Source organism: Apteryx mantelli, chromosome 2 (assembly GCF_036417845.1).
Source record: "Apteryx mantelli isolate bAptMan1 chromosome 2, bAptMan1.hap1, whole genome shotgun sequence".
Taxonomy (NCBI): domain Eukaryota; kingdom Metazoa; phylum Chordata; class Aves; order Apterygiformes; family Apterygidae; genus Apteryx; species Apteryx mantelli.
Genome location: NC_089979.1, coordinates 159,998,212 through 160,017,586, shown reverse-complemented (window position 1 = coordinate 160,017,586; position 19,375 = coordinate 159,998,212). Strand labels below are relative to the sequence as shown.

The window sequence follows — 19,375 nt, the reverse complement described above, 5'->3', positions numbered from 1 at the left end:
TAATTTGTGAATGCCTAGTAAATTTAAATGAAAGACACGGAGATAAGATTCATCTTGACTATGTTTAGGTGCCTTGTCTAACCATCCAGGCTGCTCCTGTTAGTAGAAAACAGCAGCATCTCCGAAGCGCAAGGTTCATTTTGTCTATTGAAAACCCAGGTCAGAGGGTAGGAATCGCTCCAGGAGTGCCCATCTCTTCCCTGCTGCCTACACAGGAATTTGGGCAGACTCATTTAGGCAAGCATACAATACTCAGCACGCTTAAGTGAGATGTGAGATGAATCCTATCCTTTGTGAGGATTTCCATTCATTACAGCAGGTTTTTAATAAAAAACAAATAGATTTCAACTCGATTCTCTGTCTGACTTTGACACTTTGTATTTCAGTAGAAATTGCTCTGGGTTTCATATGTTAACCGCTCTCATAACAGCCGTTGAGAATAAAACTTTGTCTCCTGTGCTCTGAAGTTGCTGCTTATCTCAAACTGTTTTATAGCTCCAAACAAGTAAATTTTTTGTAAAAAGTTGTATTCAGCAAGTAACACACTCCCAGATTGTGTGATGCATGTCTGACTAGCAGTAGCCAAGCTGTACCAAAGTACTTATTCAGGCCAGCGCAGACCTGGGGTTTGCAGCCACTAGTGGTATAGTGCTATCTATCCCTAAAAAAACCTACTGCTCTGGGTTTGAGAATTTTGACCTTTATTTAGCAAGATTGGTTGAAATGTTTTATTGTTAAAATACTGAAAAATGCCTGGAGCAAAAGATCTTTATTTGCAAGTTAATATTGCAAGGTTTGATCTTCCTTTTGAATGAAATAGCTTGCATTAACCTAAAACTTACAACATTAATAATTCATTTTTGGTCCATTTTCACCTGTTGGCATCACTGAAGAAGAAACCACATTAAAAGAACTAGCTTAACTAATCTTGATCTTTTTCTGGCACGATTCCTCCGCTGGCAAGTTGAGCCATTTGAACTTAATTCCATCCTTGATGCAGTCTCCCTTCCTTTTACTGACATCCGATTTCTTGAATTACACATCACTAACTAGTAAAATCAATGTGCTGGTTGTCCTAACTAATTACCTTATAATTCCTCCACATACTTGAATCTGGGTATGTAATGGAAAGAGAATGGAAAGCAGATCCGCTCTGTTTTCTGTGGGAATTTAATATGCAAGGAATGTCGGAGGTGTGGAGATGGAAGTAAATGAATTTTCCCTTTGCTCCACATCCCGCAGTGCAGCTCCCTGGCCGGAAGTGGGATGTGGTAACGGCCACATTCTGCAGGCGGAGGGTGGGAGGATTGGCCAGCGGACTCGGAGGCTGGCTCGTTGCCCCCTGGCTTATCCTGAGCTGCTTTTGTGCGTGTTTTTTTGGCTGCTAGTAGGAAAGCATCCCTTTCCCCAGCGTTTGCTACCCATAGACAGTGGCGGAGTTATGCATGGAAGGGCTTCCAAGGCTGCAGAGCCTTGCAAGCTTTTGCTTGCCATGTGGGAGGAAAACCTTGGACTCTATTCAGCAGTAGTATTACCTTAATTAAGAGCAGGCAAGCAGGTTGTATCTGGCTTGGTGTGTTCTTGTGGCAATTCTAGGCACAACTGGTAATGAAAATAGCACAGTGAGCAAACGTGAAGGAAGGCCCCACTAAGTTGCCATAGCTTTTCAGTCCCCTAAAAGATCAAAGTTTAAATTACATCACAGGGTTGGACAGTGAAACTGAAGAGCTCACCTCTTGGATTTAACAGTGAGGATAATTAAACAGTGGAGCGGCATACCCAGACAGGGTGGGATGTTTTGTCACCTCAGACCTTTATGTAAAGGCGGCTTCTCTTTCTAAGATGCTCTGTGGCATGGACAGAAGCTGTGGATGTGGCGAGAGAATTAGTAGGTCGGGTTGTGGTGAGTGTTGGGCAGTGGCTTGGGCTGAAAGGAGGGCATGTGAAAGTATACAGAGTACAGCTATAACTGTAAGTGCAGTCACACCCATGAAATTACACTGAAGCTGTGACTGGGATGAAATTTTACAATGGCATGCGAAAGTGTGCTCAGTCGGGAATTACAGATGATGGCTCCAACTCAGGGGTAAGCGAGCTACCTTTTGAAATAACAATTTAATGTTTTGGCTAGAGAAATACCTCTAACAGCAGAAAATTAGAGAGCACGCTCTACAGAGGCACCCTTGCCACATGACCATTGGCCTGTTAAACCCCGTGCGCATGATGGAGCCGAGACTGCTTTCCTGGTTTGAAGGTGGGTGAAGAATTGCTGCAGTGTTAAGGAATCAACAGATCTAGAAAATTCTTTCCTCTGGGACTTGAGCAGAAAGCATGACTTTCCTCCACCCCCAGCTCATGCAGTGCGAGGAACGGCGCTTCGGAGCCTGGAAGTGGAAGGAGGCTCTGTTCCCAGCTCCACATTTGCGGGATTTCTACCATAAAAATCAGGCCACAGCCTTATTATTGACCAATGTTGGTCAAGAAGCAGAGAGGGAGGGAACAGTGTGTGCTAATAGTCCGTCGTGACTGAACGTGTTGTTTCCTCCTGCCACCGCTGGCCTGCTCACTCCCACGCTCTCCATTGCTGGCAGGAGGTGGCTGGAGCGGGCACGAGGCTGCTCTCTGCACCTGGTGGAGCAGGCAGATGTCAAGCAGGGCAGGAAGAAGTAGGATGCCACAAATGGGTTGGGTCGGAGTGCTTTCCCCAGGACGCTCGTCCGTTGGGATATGGCACTCAACGTGTACGCATGCCTCGTGGTTGTCTCCCAAGAGCATGATGAGTTTTGAAGTCCATGATGGAATAAATCTGTGTCTCTAGAAGGTGCAGATGGTGCAGAGAACCAAAAAGTCAGAAGGAAAGTTAGTCTGGGACTCAGCAGAGAGGCTTTTTTCTTTTAAGCCAAAACTGCTCTTATGCTGTTTATGTTTCTTCTGGAATAGAAGAGAGGGGAATGAAATAAAAAGAATAGGTTGGCAGATGCTGTTTATTTTGAACAAGAGCTATCCGGGTTGTAAAACAGGTGTAGTTCCAAATGGTGTTGATTCTTGCTTCATCCATCTCTGCTCCTGGCAGTTGACAAAAGCAAGAGCATACCAAGTTAGGCTGATGTCTATTTGCATTTGACTAAATCTGGTTTCCAAACAGCAAAGCTCTGGGAAGCGCTCATAAACCTATTGTCCTCCCACCCTTCCCTGAGCCTCTTTATGGTAATGTAGTGTATTTCTAGAATTTAGATGAATAACAATTACTTCTAAGGGTGGGAATTTGAAAAGCCCTTCTCCAAGACCACAACTGTTTGGCTGAAGCCAGTTCAACCAGGCAGTAACTATGGGAAGTTTTTATGACTGCTTCATGATGCTGGCAAGTCACCGTGACACAGGTTTATGATGAATTAATCAAACAGTAATGGAGCTGCTGCTTTCTAATTCAGATTTGTTCTCTCATGACTTTGGGGCTAGCCTTCTAACCTCAGATGTGCTTCTAATGAGTGTTGGTTGAGGTATGCATGTGAAATAACCACTGATGGGTTACCTCTTTGGCGTGCGAATTTAGTTTTTGTTAGGAGCTGCTCTCTGGATCAGGTTTTCAGCTGCTCTCATTCAGCATAGCATCAGCAGAGCGAGCAGAGTGGCAGAGTTAGACCTGTCCTTCCTTTTTTGGTGGGGCTGAAAAGGGAAACGGTTGCGAGTGAAGTTATTTATCACAGCAGCCTGGAAACAGAAACAACCTGGCAGTTTCCTCTTGAGAAATACTCTGTATTTGTGTGTTATCTCCTACTTTGGCCAGTCTGTTTCTGTGTGTCAGTGATAACACTTGAAAGATTTCCACTTTTTACTCTTATCTTCCAGAGACTGGTAAGAGACCATGTTGTCAAATGCCTGAATATCTTCATGCCACATTATTTTAACATTTGAGTTGTTTTATTTATAAGACAATGAATTATACGACATTTATTTCAAGTCATAATTCACTTTGGCCTATTTACAGTTTTTTTAAGGAAGAGTTGCTAGAATTGCTTTCAAATGCTCTGAGGAAAGAAAATGGAATGTTAAAAAAAAAAGGGGGATAGGATATAAAATAGCAATATCAAAAGCAATCATGCCTGTATGTGGAAGCCTTTTAGAAATACTGGCAGTGTTTTGAGAATGAAAAATGAGAAAATGATGGAGCTAATAATCTATTAGGTTTTAATGATCCTTTTCTAAATATCTACATAAATGGTTCATAGTTATTACAGAAACTAGTTCTGATCAGCTGGTGCAATGCTGTTTTTTCCTCCAATAAAGGGAAGATTCCTTTGAATAACATCCCTTGAATAACCGATTCTCCCGAGACAGCGTGCCACCTCCTTCTGCATTGGCCTCTTTGGAAAATCAAAGAGGTGCCAGAGCCCTTCTGGGATACGTCCCTTACTGCATCTTTTAATGCAGTAAACCAAATGTCAAGGAAACCTGATTTTGCCAGTGTATAGGTGACAGAGGGGCTTATATCAGAAGGAAACTTCATGGATGGGACTCTTAGGAAACATAGCCACGATGTCCCTCTAGGACAGAACTGTATCTCAGAAGGGTGGTAGGATGCAGGGCATGCAAAGAGCGTCATCAGCAATTCTGCAAATTACCATCACAACACTGCCAGTTTTTCTCTTCCTTAAACAATAAAACTTGTTCCCACTCTAACTTTGCCCAGGCTAATCACTCATAGCAGCATTGCTAAATAAATATCCTGGTTCTTGACTCAGACGATTGCGAGATATGAAGTAATGCTGCTGATACAGCGTAGGAGCTAGGATGATAACCTAGGCACAGTTTTCCTGTGCTACAAGGGAGTGTACTTCCTCTAATGCACAAGCTTTTGCTAATGTCTGACGTAAATTTAGCCCAAAGACTAAAGACCATGGTTCTCTCAATGTCCTAAACCTAAGCCAAAGTCCTGCAGTTCTGATGGGGGCGCAGCTGCTGTGGGAGGAGGTCTGATTTGGAGCAGACTCAACCCCACAGTGACTTTAAAACACTGGGTATCATAAGCCTTAGATCTCACAGCCCCTTATTTTTCCATCTTAGTTTTGCTGTTGGCACTAAAATGGAGAAACAGGTGCTACAGTGACATGCATCAGTTAGTAATCAGTTGTTGCTTGAATTTAATACTTCCATGCGGCATAGGAGAGTTGCAGTAGAATATAACCTAGCGTGCGTAGCTAAGCATGAGCAGGCTGAAGACCTGCGTATAAAGTGCATATTGTTAAACACTGAGCACCTTCTTATTTCCTCAGGAGTCTCAGCATTCCCTATTTTTAAAATGGAAATACAAATATCATGGGTAACTTGGACTACTGCGAGCAGGAAACGCCAGTACTTACATAGCTACTGCTGTATACATGCAAGTCTTATTTATTGCTTCCTTTTGAAAGTATTCCAGTTTTGCATGTGTTCTAATTTTTAAAGCTTTTCCTGAATGGCTTTGAAGTCTTTTGAAAGTTCTCTAGATCTTTTCAGACTTCAAAGATTTGTAAAGTGTTTTCTTTCTATCCTACATTCATAAGGAATTTAGTAGAACTGATTGTTTTAAAAAAATCTACATTAGAAGGTTGGATCTTTTCTTAAACTTCCTAAAACCATTCAGAGAACATGTGCTTTTTATAGAGGAAAAGTCCATGAATGCTGTGAACAGTGTTTTACAAGCCATGTTTCCTCAGGACACAAAGAAGGCAGCAAGAGGAGGAAGCAGAAGCAGAGAGAGGAACAGAAGAAGAAGAAGTCAACCAAAGGGAGTTACTAAAATGGACTTCTCTGCTATGCCAATACCTTTACAATAATGACAACTTACGTTACATTTGAGCACACCTCCTTTGTGTATATTTTTTGATTTGTTCACACTACTAGTAAGGAAGTGACTCGTGTTTAAAACTGTACTAAAATTGCACTATATTATTCTTTTTAGTTTCACGGAGTGGCTTTCTCACCAGTCAGGTAGGGGAATTCAAACGAGGCTGATCTTGGTCAAAGTGTATTATGTTTGAAGATTGGAAAGTGTTACAGAATTTCTTACCTCTTCCTTCCCTGGGACTAAAACTACTCTAATCTAGCATTTGTCTGTTTGTTTTCTCGGATCACAAGGGTTGTGAAAATGCCTCTTTGTTCAGTGACTCTAGCATCATCAGGCCTGTTGAACGAAGAGTTACGCCTCAATCCTGTTCGCTCGTGGCACGGGCAGTAGGATTGAGACATTGGCTCTTTTACAGTAACTTATGCAACTTTATAAATTACTTCTACGTTTTTTCCCAAGTTGGGCAGCAAAGGTTTGTCCCTCTTATTAAAATGTTCCTTCATTTTAACTTGTATTATGACATTATATCCTCTGATTTTAAGAAAGCTAGGATGATGGCAGTCTCCGGTAAGCACTCCTACTGATTTCTTTAAACATAGTTGACTCCCAATGAATCATTTAGTGAAATCATTCCTTATTTTAAAATTTTATTTTCAGAAACTAGAGAGAAATGATCTAAGTGCTACTTGAAAACTGCTCTTTGTTTCTGCTGAGTAGATTTTAGATAACAAACATTTTTTCAGGATCCATATAAGATTTTATCAAGCTGTTACTGCAAAGAACTTGCACCTTTATGTATGAAAGTATTTTACATCAGTTTTATTGCAGGACTTTTTTAGTTTGAAAATATTTCTTCAATTTCAAAGAAATATATATTTTCTGGCAAGATTACTTCCTTGCTTCCCATAATTGTCTCATGTGCATGATACATTGCTGCTTTTAACCGTGTAGTTTGTATAGAGTCCTTCTGTTGCCTTAAGCACTTACCTGCATGTTTCCTGTCAGTATGTTGCCTCCTCTTTTTAACCTCCAGGTAGAAGTTATCAGTCTGTGGTTTTGTTTTGTTTCTTTTGTCTTTTTTTTTCTCTTGCCAATATGTTGTTGATGTAACAGACTTAAACCTGGCAATATTGAAAGTCCACAGTTTCTGGAGAAACTCACTCATACTAATGTTAAAAAAAAAAAAAAAAAAGTAGTGATGCACATAATGATGTAAGGAAGAAGCTAAACAAAAATCAAGTCTGCTTTCTAGCCTGGGTTGGTATAAAGAATTCTGGTGTTTGCGGTATTTGAATGGTTTAGCTTCTCGTGCTTGCATTGCATAATGTAACCTTAGGCAAACATATAACCTTACATGAGCTCTGTTAGGGTATTTAAATTATGGTTAACATGAAATAAGACTGAGTACCGGTTGTCTGTCACTTAAGTACCACTTTTTTGTTTTGTGCAGTGTTACTAATATTTAAAAATAAAGAAGATTCTCCTTTACACTTTGTCCTTTTGCACTGTACTGTAGACCACAGCTGGCATCAGTTGTTCGTGTTTCAAGTAAAGCATAGGCTGTAAGCACAAGGCGGAGAGTCCACATTCACAAAACACCCACAAGCGTACCAAGTTGTTCCTTTTGCTAAATCCTTAAGCAGGTCGATACATTCCCCATTTCAGATGGTTGATACCACAGAACTAGGGTTCGTTCTGGCTAGAAACATCGCCGTAGTTGCACATAAATCAAACACAGCTTTCGCAATAGCCATACATGGGACGTTCATGGGGGGTAACACACACCACTGAACTGACTCCTGTTTAGCACCTCACTGGTATTCTGGGAGAAGTCCTTGCATCCTTTGGAAAAGCAGGCGAGGTGGAGGAAGGGAGAAGCAAGACTAGCTCCAGGCTGGTCTCTGCAGGACTGTCCCTGTGCTCTGAGCAGCCTGATACAGAGCCACTGTGTCCTCAGGAATGTGCCTTGGAGAGTTAGAGCAGACCTGGTTTTGGGTACATAAATATTTTTTTGACTCTGATCCTTGTATTAGGTTTGAAGGAGGAAAATAGTGCCTTAATTAGTTAGGAGCCCTGAGTACTTTATTAGGCCTGGGCCTAGGGAGTGGGAAATGAAGTACGCTGCCGTACAGTGTATGATGCAATGATGCAAGTGTGCCCGTGTTGAGAGTTAGGGTCATATCCAAGAAGAACCTACATAAATGGTACCTCATATGGTTTGTACCTGCTACAGGCACCTCAGTCCAAAAGTACAACCTACTCCTGCCAGCAGCAACCCAACCTTTTGAAACCCCAGTCACCAAGAGCAACCTTATCTAGCCCAAAAGGTGTGCAGCTGTGCACCTACACCCCACACTTCCCTCTTGGAGAAACTTCTGGGAAATGCAGAGTCCCCAGAGGAGGAAATCACTGGCATAATCTTTTATGTAACTATCTAAAATCTGCCCACACTTGCCCAGAAATTCCAGATGTGGGCCAATGGCCATTGGGCTTAATTCCTTCCTTCAACCTGATTATTTCTGGGTTTTAAATGGAAGGCAACTGTGTAGTCAAGTATTGTGAAGCAGGGTTGTCACCCTGGGTCATAGTCACATGCCCATGTGGCTATGTTGCTTGCAAGGCAGCCTCAACACAGTGCCATATCTGCCATGTGTATGTGAGCAGACACCTACAGGAGGTTCCTGTATCCCAGCATATCCATCTGCCAAAGGTGAAGTCTGAATCATGGTGTGGTTACTTCAAGTATGTGCTGGGGCAGGAAAAATGCAGATGGGTGTGAGATGCCACAGCTGATAAAAGATAATGTTGGCCCAAGAATGGCTGTGAATAAATGTATTATGAAAGTTAGAAAAGGTTTTCTGACCATCCTGCAACACTTTTATGGAAGAGCTAAGGACAGAAACAGAGCTAGTTTAAATATAGACCAATGTGATTTATAAAATGTATTGCCAAATGATTCTTTACAAAACAGGCATCTGGGTTCAGTGACCCACAGTGCTGTCAAGCCATCACTTTCATATCATCATCTTGAGAGAGGAAAAAAAATCTCTTTCAGTGTCCCATTAGAAAATTAAATTATTAGGGTGGAGAGCAGAGTGAGTTGAATAACAGCCTGATTAAAATGAGACACTGAAAACACAATAATTTTTTTGTGAGATCTGGATACGCAATTGCAAACAAGCAAATTAGCAAGAGTAAGAGTTCCTGCTCCTCACTTGGAAGCTGCCACTATGAAAATGGTTTTAATTCAGTAGTTTTTCTTCACGTTTTAGAGAAGTGCACAGTCTGCTCTTTGAACTAAGGTTTGGCAGCACTTTCATCTTAAATAAATGATCTCAGAGAGTGTAGATGTCAAAAGGAAAAAAAAAAAAGTATTTTTCATTTTTTTCCCAAGTCTCCGATCAGTGCTATGCCCACCCCTGTGGGTAGCTTTCAGACCGGCTGACCCCTGGAAGTACTTGTCCTAGAGGTAAGACTCAGTTTTGTTCTGTCAGCTCTGCTGTCTCTAGAGAGACTTGCTTTCTACCTACATTTCAGAAGGATCTCATAATCCTTTGTGCACATTTCTAGAAATAGCATTGCCAAAGGGGGCTTCTTTTGAACAGAAAAAAGCCAGATACCCAGAAGATGTGCAATAATCAGGAGGGCCCTGCTAACTGCCTGTTTTCTAACCCATTCTGAAACGTGTGACTACTTAGACCCACTTGTTCTTCAGGAACATTTCTAGACATGTGCCACAAAATTGAGTTTTTTTGTTTCATTCTATCTATATAATTTTTTCATGTCTAATTTCTCTTTTTTGTGCCAGTTACACACTGTTGTTCATTCCTGGGATGTGCAGATTAGTTATTGCTGCATTTCAGATCCCCGTCATCTTCCTTCATGTGCAGTCCTGCTCCTTTACATCCAAACTGTGCTCACAGCGTTCTCTCTCTTTCTCATATTATCTCACCTAGGGAGCACATTACTCCCTTCCCTGTAACTCAAGTGCTGAAGGGGGAAAAGGGACAATTGCCCATGATTAGGTACATTTAATTCTCCTTTTTCCAATGAGCAAGTTGAAATCCGGCCTTAAGCAACTTTAAACTGTCACTATTTGCACTACTTTGCTCATTGGTACCTGTAGCGCTGAAAACTCTAGGCAAGGCAAGGCAATTCTCCCCTCCCCTGATTAGAATTAAAATGGGGCACTTAAATCCACTTACAGATGCTCAGTTTTAATAAACGTTCATATTTGAAACTGTAATAAATTCAGCTGTCCTCTGCCAGCATACTTTGACTTCTCACAAGTTTTTCTAGCAGAAAAGGATTAGATGGGGTGTTGGGAAGTGTCAGGTTTGTTAAATGTCATCTTGGTCCCCTCTTAACCACTAGTTGTTAACTACTGACAGTGGAAGAAGCACTTCTAAGCTAGACGAGCTGACCTGAGATGACATTTCCAAGTCTGTGGTTAGTTAACTTACTGCTCTCATCACACGCAGAGACCTCACATGTCATTTCGCATATCCTAAATCGTAGTTTCAACTATCCAAGACATTCCTGCTGCCTCTTTCACAAGGCTTCATGTCACTACAGAGCCAGCGCAAAATGCAAGAAGCACATGCAAGAGGAAGATCCAAATGTGTTCCTGTAACAAGTCTGAATGCTTTGAATTCAGGGAGACACCTACATGTCTGCCTGGAAGTGATCACAGATTTCCTTTAATTTCTCCAACGAGGAATGAGGCCTCACTGCACTGGTTAGATGTTTAATTGCATCTCTTCGTCATTTGTTTCTTTTAGCACACACATACACCTTTCTACTTAAGTAGCATATGTAATTTTTTCTATCCCTTTTTGGGGAAGTGGTCATCCTTTGGTCAATGCAAAGGCTTCAGTTGTTGCAATTTAATGAAGCCTCATGACATGGAAGGTGTTATTTTTACATCATCTCGTTATTAAAGAGTTCTGGTTGGCAAAATTCTCTTTAATTTAAAAAGCAAAGTTTACTTCCAAGTTTTTAAGATGATAGATAACAGTACAAAATTGTGGAGCATTCCAAACGCAGTAGGCTAATACACCCCCTAAAAGTAGTAGGTTAAAACACGCGAAATACATGTTTCTGTTTTTTGGAGTCTTGATGTGTGACATCTTTGGATACTTTAATAGGTTAAGCTGAGCAGTGCTGGCTGCATATTGCTATGTGAGGCTAAGAGACAGGTTGAAGCTCCTTTAATAGACTGAAGACTCATGGCAGGGGAAGGGAAGGAGCTGCCACATTAAGGAAGCTCTTCCTGAGACACTTGGAGGTGGTATTCATCAAAGGTGCATGGCTTGATCTAGCGGCAGACGCAAGCCACAACCTGCCATACTGGTAGTGTTGCAACAGCCTGGGTTTTACAGCCTCAAGAAGGATTCAAGGTGAGCAGGTAACCAACACTAGAGCCTTCCCAGTATTATGAGTCATCTTTTTTACTCATAAAAATGATTTGTCGACTACCTAGCCCACTATCCTGTCTTTGGCAGTGACTAATGGTGGATGCCTAGGAGAGCACATAGGCCCAGGCTAAGCATGCAATTATACTTCCCTATAATGTTTTCCCAGCTGCGGCAGTCTGTGGTTCAGAGGCTTCTGGATGCAGAAATCAAGTCTCTATCATTTTTTTCCATGGGCTTTTTCAATTACTTCTTAGTCTGGGTAACTGTTCAATACCCACAATGTCTTATGGCAAGGAATTCCTCAGTGAACTGTGTTCGGTAAAGAAACATCCCCTTTGTTTTAAACCTTTCTCCTGGGAGCTTCTTTTGGTTTCCTTCTCTTCTTTATCCTTACGCTGGAAGTGACAGTGAACACCACCTGGTGGTGTTTCTCATTCACCTCTTCCATGCAGCTTATGATTTTACAAATTTCACTCATATTGGCCTTTGGTTAGCTCTTTCATGGACTCAAGAGGCCCAGTGCATGTAATCATTCTTCTTACCTTTGATCGTTTTCTCTGTTAGCTTAGGAAGACTTGTTTTATTGTGGTTGTCCCTCTGTTTCTTAAACTGTGATGACTGCCCAGATGAACGAGAGTAGCATTTTAGCAACTCACTAATACCCTGTATCAGTCTGATAGAAAGAGAAGAACGCTACATAAAACCAATCATCTTCCCTGGGACTCGGGAATAGCAGACCGATGTTTGAGAATTGGCTCTGATGCCTTCAGTCTTGCCAGGTTGTCATGGGCTCTGGAATAGGAATGTGTGATCTCATTGAAAAGATGGTATCTCCAGAGTGTGGTCCCACACACCTTCATCTTCCTTCCCACCCCCTCAGAAAAAATCACATCGTGGGGCATTCCTTGGCAGCTGACTTGAAGCACTACCTTCTGACTCACGCACTGCTCTTGCAGCGGTTCGTTGTTCCCTAGGTTCGCTCTGATCTAACCATTAACTATCTTTAACTCTCTTAGCTGACAAGGTCACAGCACATGGACTATGGCGTACATGTTCTTATTATAAGAAGTTCCTGGTGTGACCACTGCCAGTCTGTCTGCTCCTATGGAAAACCAACACTGGCTGTATGGTCACTGCCAACCAGAAAGACGGGTCTAGTAACCTTAGGAAGACACCTTGCTCTTGGTGTGACCTATCACTTTAGGCAGTGCCCAGAGATGCAGGCAGTGCTATTCCAGGTAGCCTAGATTTCTGCAGAACAGCTTTTCCACTTCCAACCCCTTTTTGTCCAATACGCACATGGTATGTTCTATGGAGGGGGAGCTGTGTGCAAATGCTCACTTTACTGAGTTTTAGGGTCACCAACTTGATTTGGGAAATTTGGGGAGTTAGTTGTCAAGAAACAACAGTGGATGGTAGGGAGGATCTGGAGAGCTGGGAAGAGTGCAGGACATGCAAACATTGATTCTTTAAACGCAAAGTCAAAATTGGCTTATTGTCTACCCTGATCCAAACCCCAGAAAGGCTGTGTTAGCATCTGTCAAAGATCAGAGTGTGTCTGGCTCTGAAGTTCTGGTTCAGATCCATCTCCACTTTAAATATGATTTTGCCTGACAAGGCTTTCATTTATTCTAGTGCAGACATGGGCTCAACCTACAGGCAATCTCTGCTCACTGTGCCTCTGCTCTGGTGGATAGCCCTGCCGTGGTTTGCAGGAAGATCTTGTGTGTACACCTGAGCTCGCAGCCTCCTCTTTCTCAGCAGAATTCAAGTTTGTTGTTGTTTTTTAACCAACAAAATGACTTCACTTGGAAGCACAGATTTTTCTATCTTGAACACTTAGGAAAATATTATTCAGCTAATGTGTAATGCAATTCTCATATTGCATTAGGAGATGGGATGTGATAGAACATGATGGTAATTAGTCACCCAGTATTATGCTTTATTGTGATGTGTCAGCTGAGAAAGCTGGACAATTATAGGTGTTTCTACCAGCCCCAATTATGAAACAACTGCTGCTTCATGCAGAGATTACAAAGCTTTTCCTAGGCTAGTTTGCAGATAAGTTTAGGTCTGTGGTTTAGCAATGTTTTTTTTTTAAGGTTGCTAACAATGGGCTGCCTCAGAATCTATTTTCCATCCAGAAAAGTCATCAGAGTATCTGGTCACCAAGGGTTAACCTTGCTTGAAAACTCAAGTTATCAAAATGAGTACCATCTCTCCCAGTAGAAGGGAAAGTTTGTGAGATTTCAGAGCTACTTTCTGCTGATATTGACTAGAAAAGTGCCACTGCCTGTTTGATGCCATCACCTGTCGCTGCTGTAGAAGAACTAACAATATGGGGACATCAGCCGCAAAGTCAGGAGGTCAGAAATTGGCCCTATACATTTCAGTTTAATCCGGAGTGACAGATGCCCAGAGACAGGTAGAAACGCTCAAATGGCTTTCTAGGTAGGCTTTTCATTTTCTTTGCTGCTGGCAGTTGTTAAAAAGAAGCATGGAGAACCCTTCAGCATGTTACACCAACCCTGGGTATGAAGCTGTGGCTATGGGACATGCGTGATGGGACTGGTGGAGACCAAGATCCTCAGGACATGAGTCTCAGTCTCTTCCTGTGACTGATCTGCTGAGATCTTCAGCCAAGTGTTTTGCCTCCATCTTAAATGCCCATGGATATGCTGGGACCATGCAAGCAAATGGCCTCCCAGCTATGCAGTTTACAAGTGTCTTATGTACATGATCTGCTGTGGTGAGCCTGGATGAGGTTTTTTTTTAGTTTGTTTAGGTGAATTGTGAGAATAAGGATTTGTAAGTTCAACTTATCTAGCATTGCCATTTATCTGGAAGGTGAGTGAACTCTGTGGGTGGGCTGCAGCTCCTGACCCCTCTCATATGGGACAGATCTGAGGCAAGTAGACATGTTTCCCACAGCTCTGTGGCTTCACCTGACTGCAGTTTTTCTACAGTCCCTGTTCCTTTCACCCTATGGTTCTCTGCAGCAGAAAAGTCAATTTAGTGAAATGCTCTGGGGCTTTTGTTGTATCAATAAACAGAGACCAAGGTAGGACCTTTCAGTTCATTTTTATACCATGCTTCAAACTCCCCTCTCTAAAGTGCTGTCCTCAGTCCATTAACCCATTGCAGCCCCAGTTTGAGGAGGAGGCTTACAGTGGGGTTATAAATGCCTTAGAGGAGCCATCTGGGGAGGGAAGTTAAATAATGAAAATGTTGACAGCCATTCTTTACATAGCCTATACATCATTACCTAATTTCTTTGCTTTTGTCTCCTGTTTTTATAGGGCTTTTCCCCCCCCGATCGATAGTGTTCATCCTACTCAGTGAACATACTTGATTCTGTTTTATGGTGCAAAAATTACTGTTGCTTTGACTGGCTCCTATTACCAGGTGACACTGCTTGGAAGAAAACAATGAATCTTCCTATTATTTGGAAAATAAATGTGATTTATGGGAGCAGCAATCAATAGTGGTCTGCATCTGGCAGTCAGAGTGCTTGCTTTCCTGAAATAAGGTGGAGTGCAAAGGCTGTTTGTCTAGCGCTGTGGAGTAAGCTGTAATTTTTAAAAAAAATCTCAGCTTTTATTAAGAATTTTTTATAAAGATGATGATAAAGAAAACAACTACTCTTGTCCTATTAAAGCTTTGATGCCTATGGGGAAAGCATGGGTATGAAGTTTAGCATGATGGCAGGGAAGGACACTACGTGGGAACAGAGATGTAGGAGGGAGATCTGAGTTGGAGGAGGAAGAGGAAAGCAGACCAGAGAGCACCCATTAGCGTTCCCCTTCACTAAGTAGAGAGCACTGAGGATTTATTATTAAAAACACGCAATACTAATAGCAAGAAATGGACCAGTTTAACTGCAGGGAAGCAGAAGTGTTTTATCTGATCGCTGTGCAAGACATTGCCAAGAGATGTCTGAGGAGGCCTGTGAGGCTTTTCTGATTTCATTCTTTTCTTCTGCAGCAGTGTCTTTGCTGCCCACTCTTTGGCCTTACCTATCACAGGCAAACACTGCTTCCAGCTAGCACAGGTGTGGACCTACTCCTGCACTGGCTGTCCCCAAAACATCTTGGGTTTCTTGAAAGGCCACTAAATAAACTGAGTGAGTATTTGGTGAGTCCTCTCTTCTCTTTGTTTCTCTCTTAGGGCAAAGGAACTAAGGGAGCTCCTCATTTCTTCTTCTCTGTTTTTTTTTTTTTTTTTAGTAGAAGTGGTCTCCAAGTTTCATCAACTCTTTGGCTTAATCAAGGTAGCATAGCTTGGATTACCAGTGATTTAAACCACAACACGCACTTCTATACAATTCTAGCGTATTTATATCTAGAGGAGGTTGAGTTGCACCTTCTGCAAGCAGTCGCAGTTGAAGCTGAGCCCTGAGCTTTTCCTGGCAGTTGTACTTCCCGTGCCAAGGACGAGACAGCACAGCTCTCCACGCACAGCACCGCTCGGGACCATCTCAGCCCGGGACATGCTGAGCCCCTGCCAGCGGACACCAGAGCCGCAAGGAACGATGCCCGGAGAGATCGACAATGTGGCCCCGGAGCCTCCAGCCTCGTGGGGGAAGTTTGTGCTTCCTGGGAATCAGATGAAACCTCCTCAGACGACTCTGTCCCATGCCACTATGGGAATCTGTCCCACGCACTGCCAACTTCTGCTGGCTTGTGCAACCCGATCCCACTCTCAGGGGCTTGTGCAACCCAATCCTGTAACTCAGTACGGCCTGGCTGGTCCCTGGGGGCAACGGCAGCTCGCGCTGCCTAAGGGGCCACACTTTTTGCAAAATTACTGGTAAAAGAGCCATTGCATCCAAAAAAGGTAAAACCCCCCATTTTTGCACAGGAAAGGATGAACACTGAATATACAACTATTGCCACTGCATAAAGGGCCAAGGACTCAGTCAGCCATTCTTGGCCCAAGTGACACTCTCCCAGGGCACTTGACTCCAAATTAATACTCTGCATAAAACTGGGCTTTTCAGAAAAGCAGTTAACTGAGAGATTTTCATTAAGGTATTTTTGACTCAGATGAATGTTCCCTTAGAAAACAGGTACATCATCAGGAGAGAAACTGACCATTAATTTTAAAAAGTCAATTTTCTGTCAAATAGTTTTATTGTGAAAATGTTTTACTAACCCTTCCTACTAGCCTTCTTGCTCTGCTTTGGGTCTGATTTCTGGTCAAGCTGAAGTGAACACCTGAATATTGTTTTTTCGCCATCAAAATAAATATATGTACATACAAATATATATGTACCTTAAGCACCCTCCTGGATATTTTCAACTTCTTTTCTTAGGCCAGAGGATGGATACTGTACTAGCAGGTAGGAGGATCAAGCGAACTGGATTTGGCTTTATCAGATAGTCTTGAAGCAGTGGAATCAGCAGCTTTCTGAACACCTTTGGACACAGCCTTTATTTTTTAGGTCTTTGAGTTTATGCTTAGGTAGTGCCAAGCACTGGGGTGCTCTAACCCTGACTTGGGACTTCTCAGTAGAATTTATTTGTTTTACAGCCAAAAAGTCAATGTTATGAAAATATGATCTGACCTTCTACCCTACATGGAGCCACATAATTTCATCTAATAATGCCTGCACAGAAGTTATGATCCCAACCTAGAGTGTATCTCAGAGAGAAACACCCAGCCACAGTTGGAATAATTATTATTTTAGGCAGTCTCTTACAGAATGTACTTCAATTTGGTTGACTCCTGAAAAACCAGCTGCTTCCAGGCAGCTGTCTGTCTGTCTGCAATGTCTTTACACCAGGAGGCAGTTTGGAGAGCTGGAAGCAGGTAGGACTGTCTCTGGACAGGTCTAAACATAGGGTTTGTGCTGAGCTAACTATAAGGAATGGGTTTCAGTGGGTTAAACAGCATAAACACAACCACCAGTGCAACTTATAATTATGCATACTTTGATAAATATAATTACATTATTTTTAAAGGGTGTTTGACTGGTGTAGTTTATTTCCTTAGACTTACAAGAGAGAGCATAGAGAGAGCTGTCAAAGTAGCCCCATGGTGTTGTTTCCTTATCTGAAATTAGAGCCCCAGGATACAGCTGCATTCTTGCCCTTTGAAGATGAAATCAAAATAAAAACCATACATCTTGGATCAAGCTTCTTCCTTCTGTCTGGGATTTTTGTCACATAGATACTGCAGGAACAGCTTTGCCTGCTGTCCCACTTTGGAGATGTCCCTAATGCATTGGTGCGTGTTTACCTTGCTCTTGGTGCAGGACTCAGCACTGTATGATTTAGCATTGTATTGCTAAAGATGGTAAGTGCCTTTACAGGGATAACTATGCATAAACATGAAGAGGTGTGATACATTATCTATACCAGCACACATAGTTTAAGGTACAATTTCGGATGTATTTAAGGCTTCACACATGTAACAAATAAGCTATTGTTATATATATCATTACATTGAATCTCACCCTTAAAGGATATTTTAATTTGACTGGGAAACAGAATAATCAAGCAGAAGTAATGCGTTTCTGTCTCTGAATCTGGTCATAATTCGACGACATTAAGGATGCATCCTACATGAAAGATCCTGCGAAGGTCTTCTCATTTAAATGACGCTTTGTGGAGTGCACAATGCTTTTCTGAACAGAACTAACCGAACCTTAATTTAGCCCTGGCAGTTGCTGTGCTATTTCCACTAATATATATTGATATTCAGTGAATTAAATCATGATGCATCCTTCCAAGTGCAGTGGTTAAGAAATCCCGTCAACCCACATTAAGTTAAAGCAGCCTTCACCAACCAATCTGTATTGCTCCAAAATGCAGAGCTCTTTACTGTGATTAGTTAACTCCGATACTGACACAGTAAAAAACAAAATCCTGCTATCATTTATGAGGCTAGAAGGAGCTTTGTTTGCTCCACTGAGCTTAATGTACTCCTGTCAGGTTCCTGACTTCATAAATAAAGCAGAGCACTGCTTTCCCCCTAGTAAGAGGTTGTCATATCCCTGACTCTTTAGGTCAAATTGAAACTGTTACTAAAATGCCTTTTTGGCATCAGCCAAGAGGTTTTCACACTGTAAGCTACCTCATCCTTATTTTTGACACAGCTGAATTTCCTACAGCATTAGCCTAATATTTATCAGCCTTGTAAAAAAATCTGTTAGGATTTCTTCTTTAAGAGTCCTTCTGGTCTTCTGTAATTCCTGAGCATTTGGAGCTGCAAATCTGGAAGCACAATTTTTGCTCGAGGAATCAACCCTTACAGACACGAAGTTCAAAGTTGAAAATTTGATGGAGTGAGGGTGGGCTGAAGGCAGAGAGTGATTTGATGTATGATACATGGCCACATTACAAGCATAACCCTGTACTTGAGAAGAAGGCTTTTATGGTAGAGAGAGTAGCCTGGGACTTGCAGGATCTATATGCAGTTCTTGACACTGCTCCTGACTTCTTGAGCCAGTCTTAAACTGGTCACCAATCAGCCCATCTCTCTTCTCCATATGTATAAAGTAAGGCAATTTAATCCCTTTCTCTTGCACTTCATCCTATCCATTTAGCTCATTAATTCTTCAGAGCAGGAACTCAATCGTGTTATTTCATAAGGCAAGCACACAGAATTAATGTGGAGCAATACAGATTAAATACTCTTGCAGCTTATAAGAAAGAAATTCAAGCCTACAGGACCAATAGCGAGACAACATATTTCTCCCTCTCCCTTAAATCTCAGCACAGAGGAAACAGAGCTGGGCACGACTGGCTGTGCTGTGCTCCACCCTTCGGCCAGCGCAGCAGCAGCTCCTGGTGAAGGTCCTCTTCGTTTGCCTGGTTGTATTTGAAGTGCGAGTATTTGTACAACCACAGCTGTATCTGAGGGCTTTCCCAGCGATAAGGACTTTTATTTTGCTTCCATCCAGAGCTATCAGCAAAATAATGTAACTAGTTGATCCCATGTTTGTCAAGAGAAAACAAAGCTGAACAGATTAAATTGAAATTGGGTGAATTGTTATAGCAACACATTTCTGCCCTTTGGCATATTTCAGCCTATAAATCTTTATCCAGCAGTTCCTGCACTCCCGGATGTGACACCGAGCAGGGCTTTAGGAAGATACCTTCTTGATTTAGAGGAAAATTTGACCACG

The 19,375-nt window shown here is 42.1% G+C and overlaps 1 protein-coding gene across 1 annotated transcript in view; it reads left to right on the top strand.

Moving 5' to 3' along the window:
• The window catches only part of DNAJB6 (DnaJ heat shock protein family (Hsp40) member B6), a 61,867-nt gene extending 54,552 nt beyond the window's left edge, over window positions 1-7,315 (top strand). The window contains exon 10 of the mRNA XM_067291932.1: window positions 5,697-7,315. Coding sequence (XP_067148033.1) covers window positions 5,697-5,779 — 83 coding nt within the window. The 3' untranslated portion in view covers window positions 5,780-7,315. The remainder of the gene's footprint in view (window positions 1-5,696) is intronic.
• The last annotated feature ends 12,060 nt before the right edge of the window (window positions 7,316-19,375 follow it).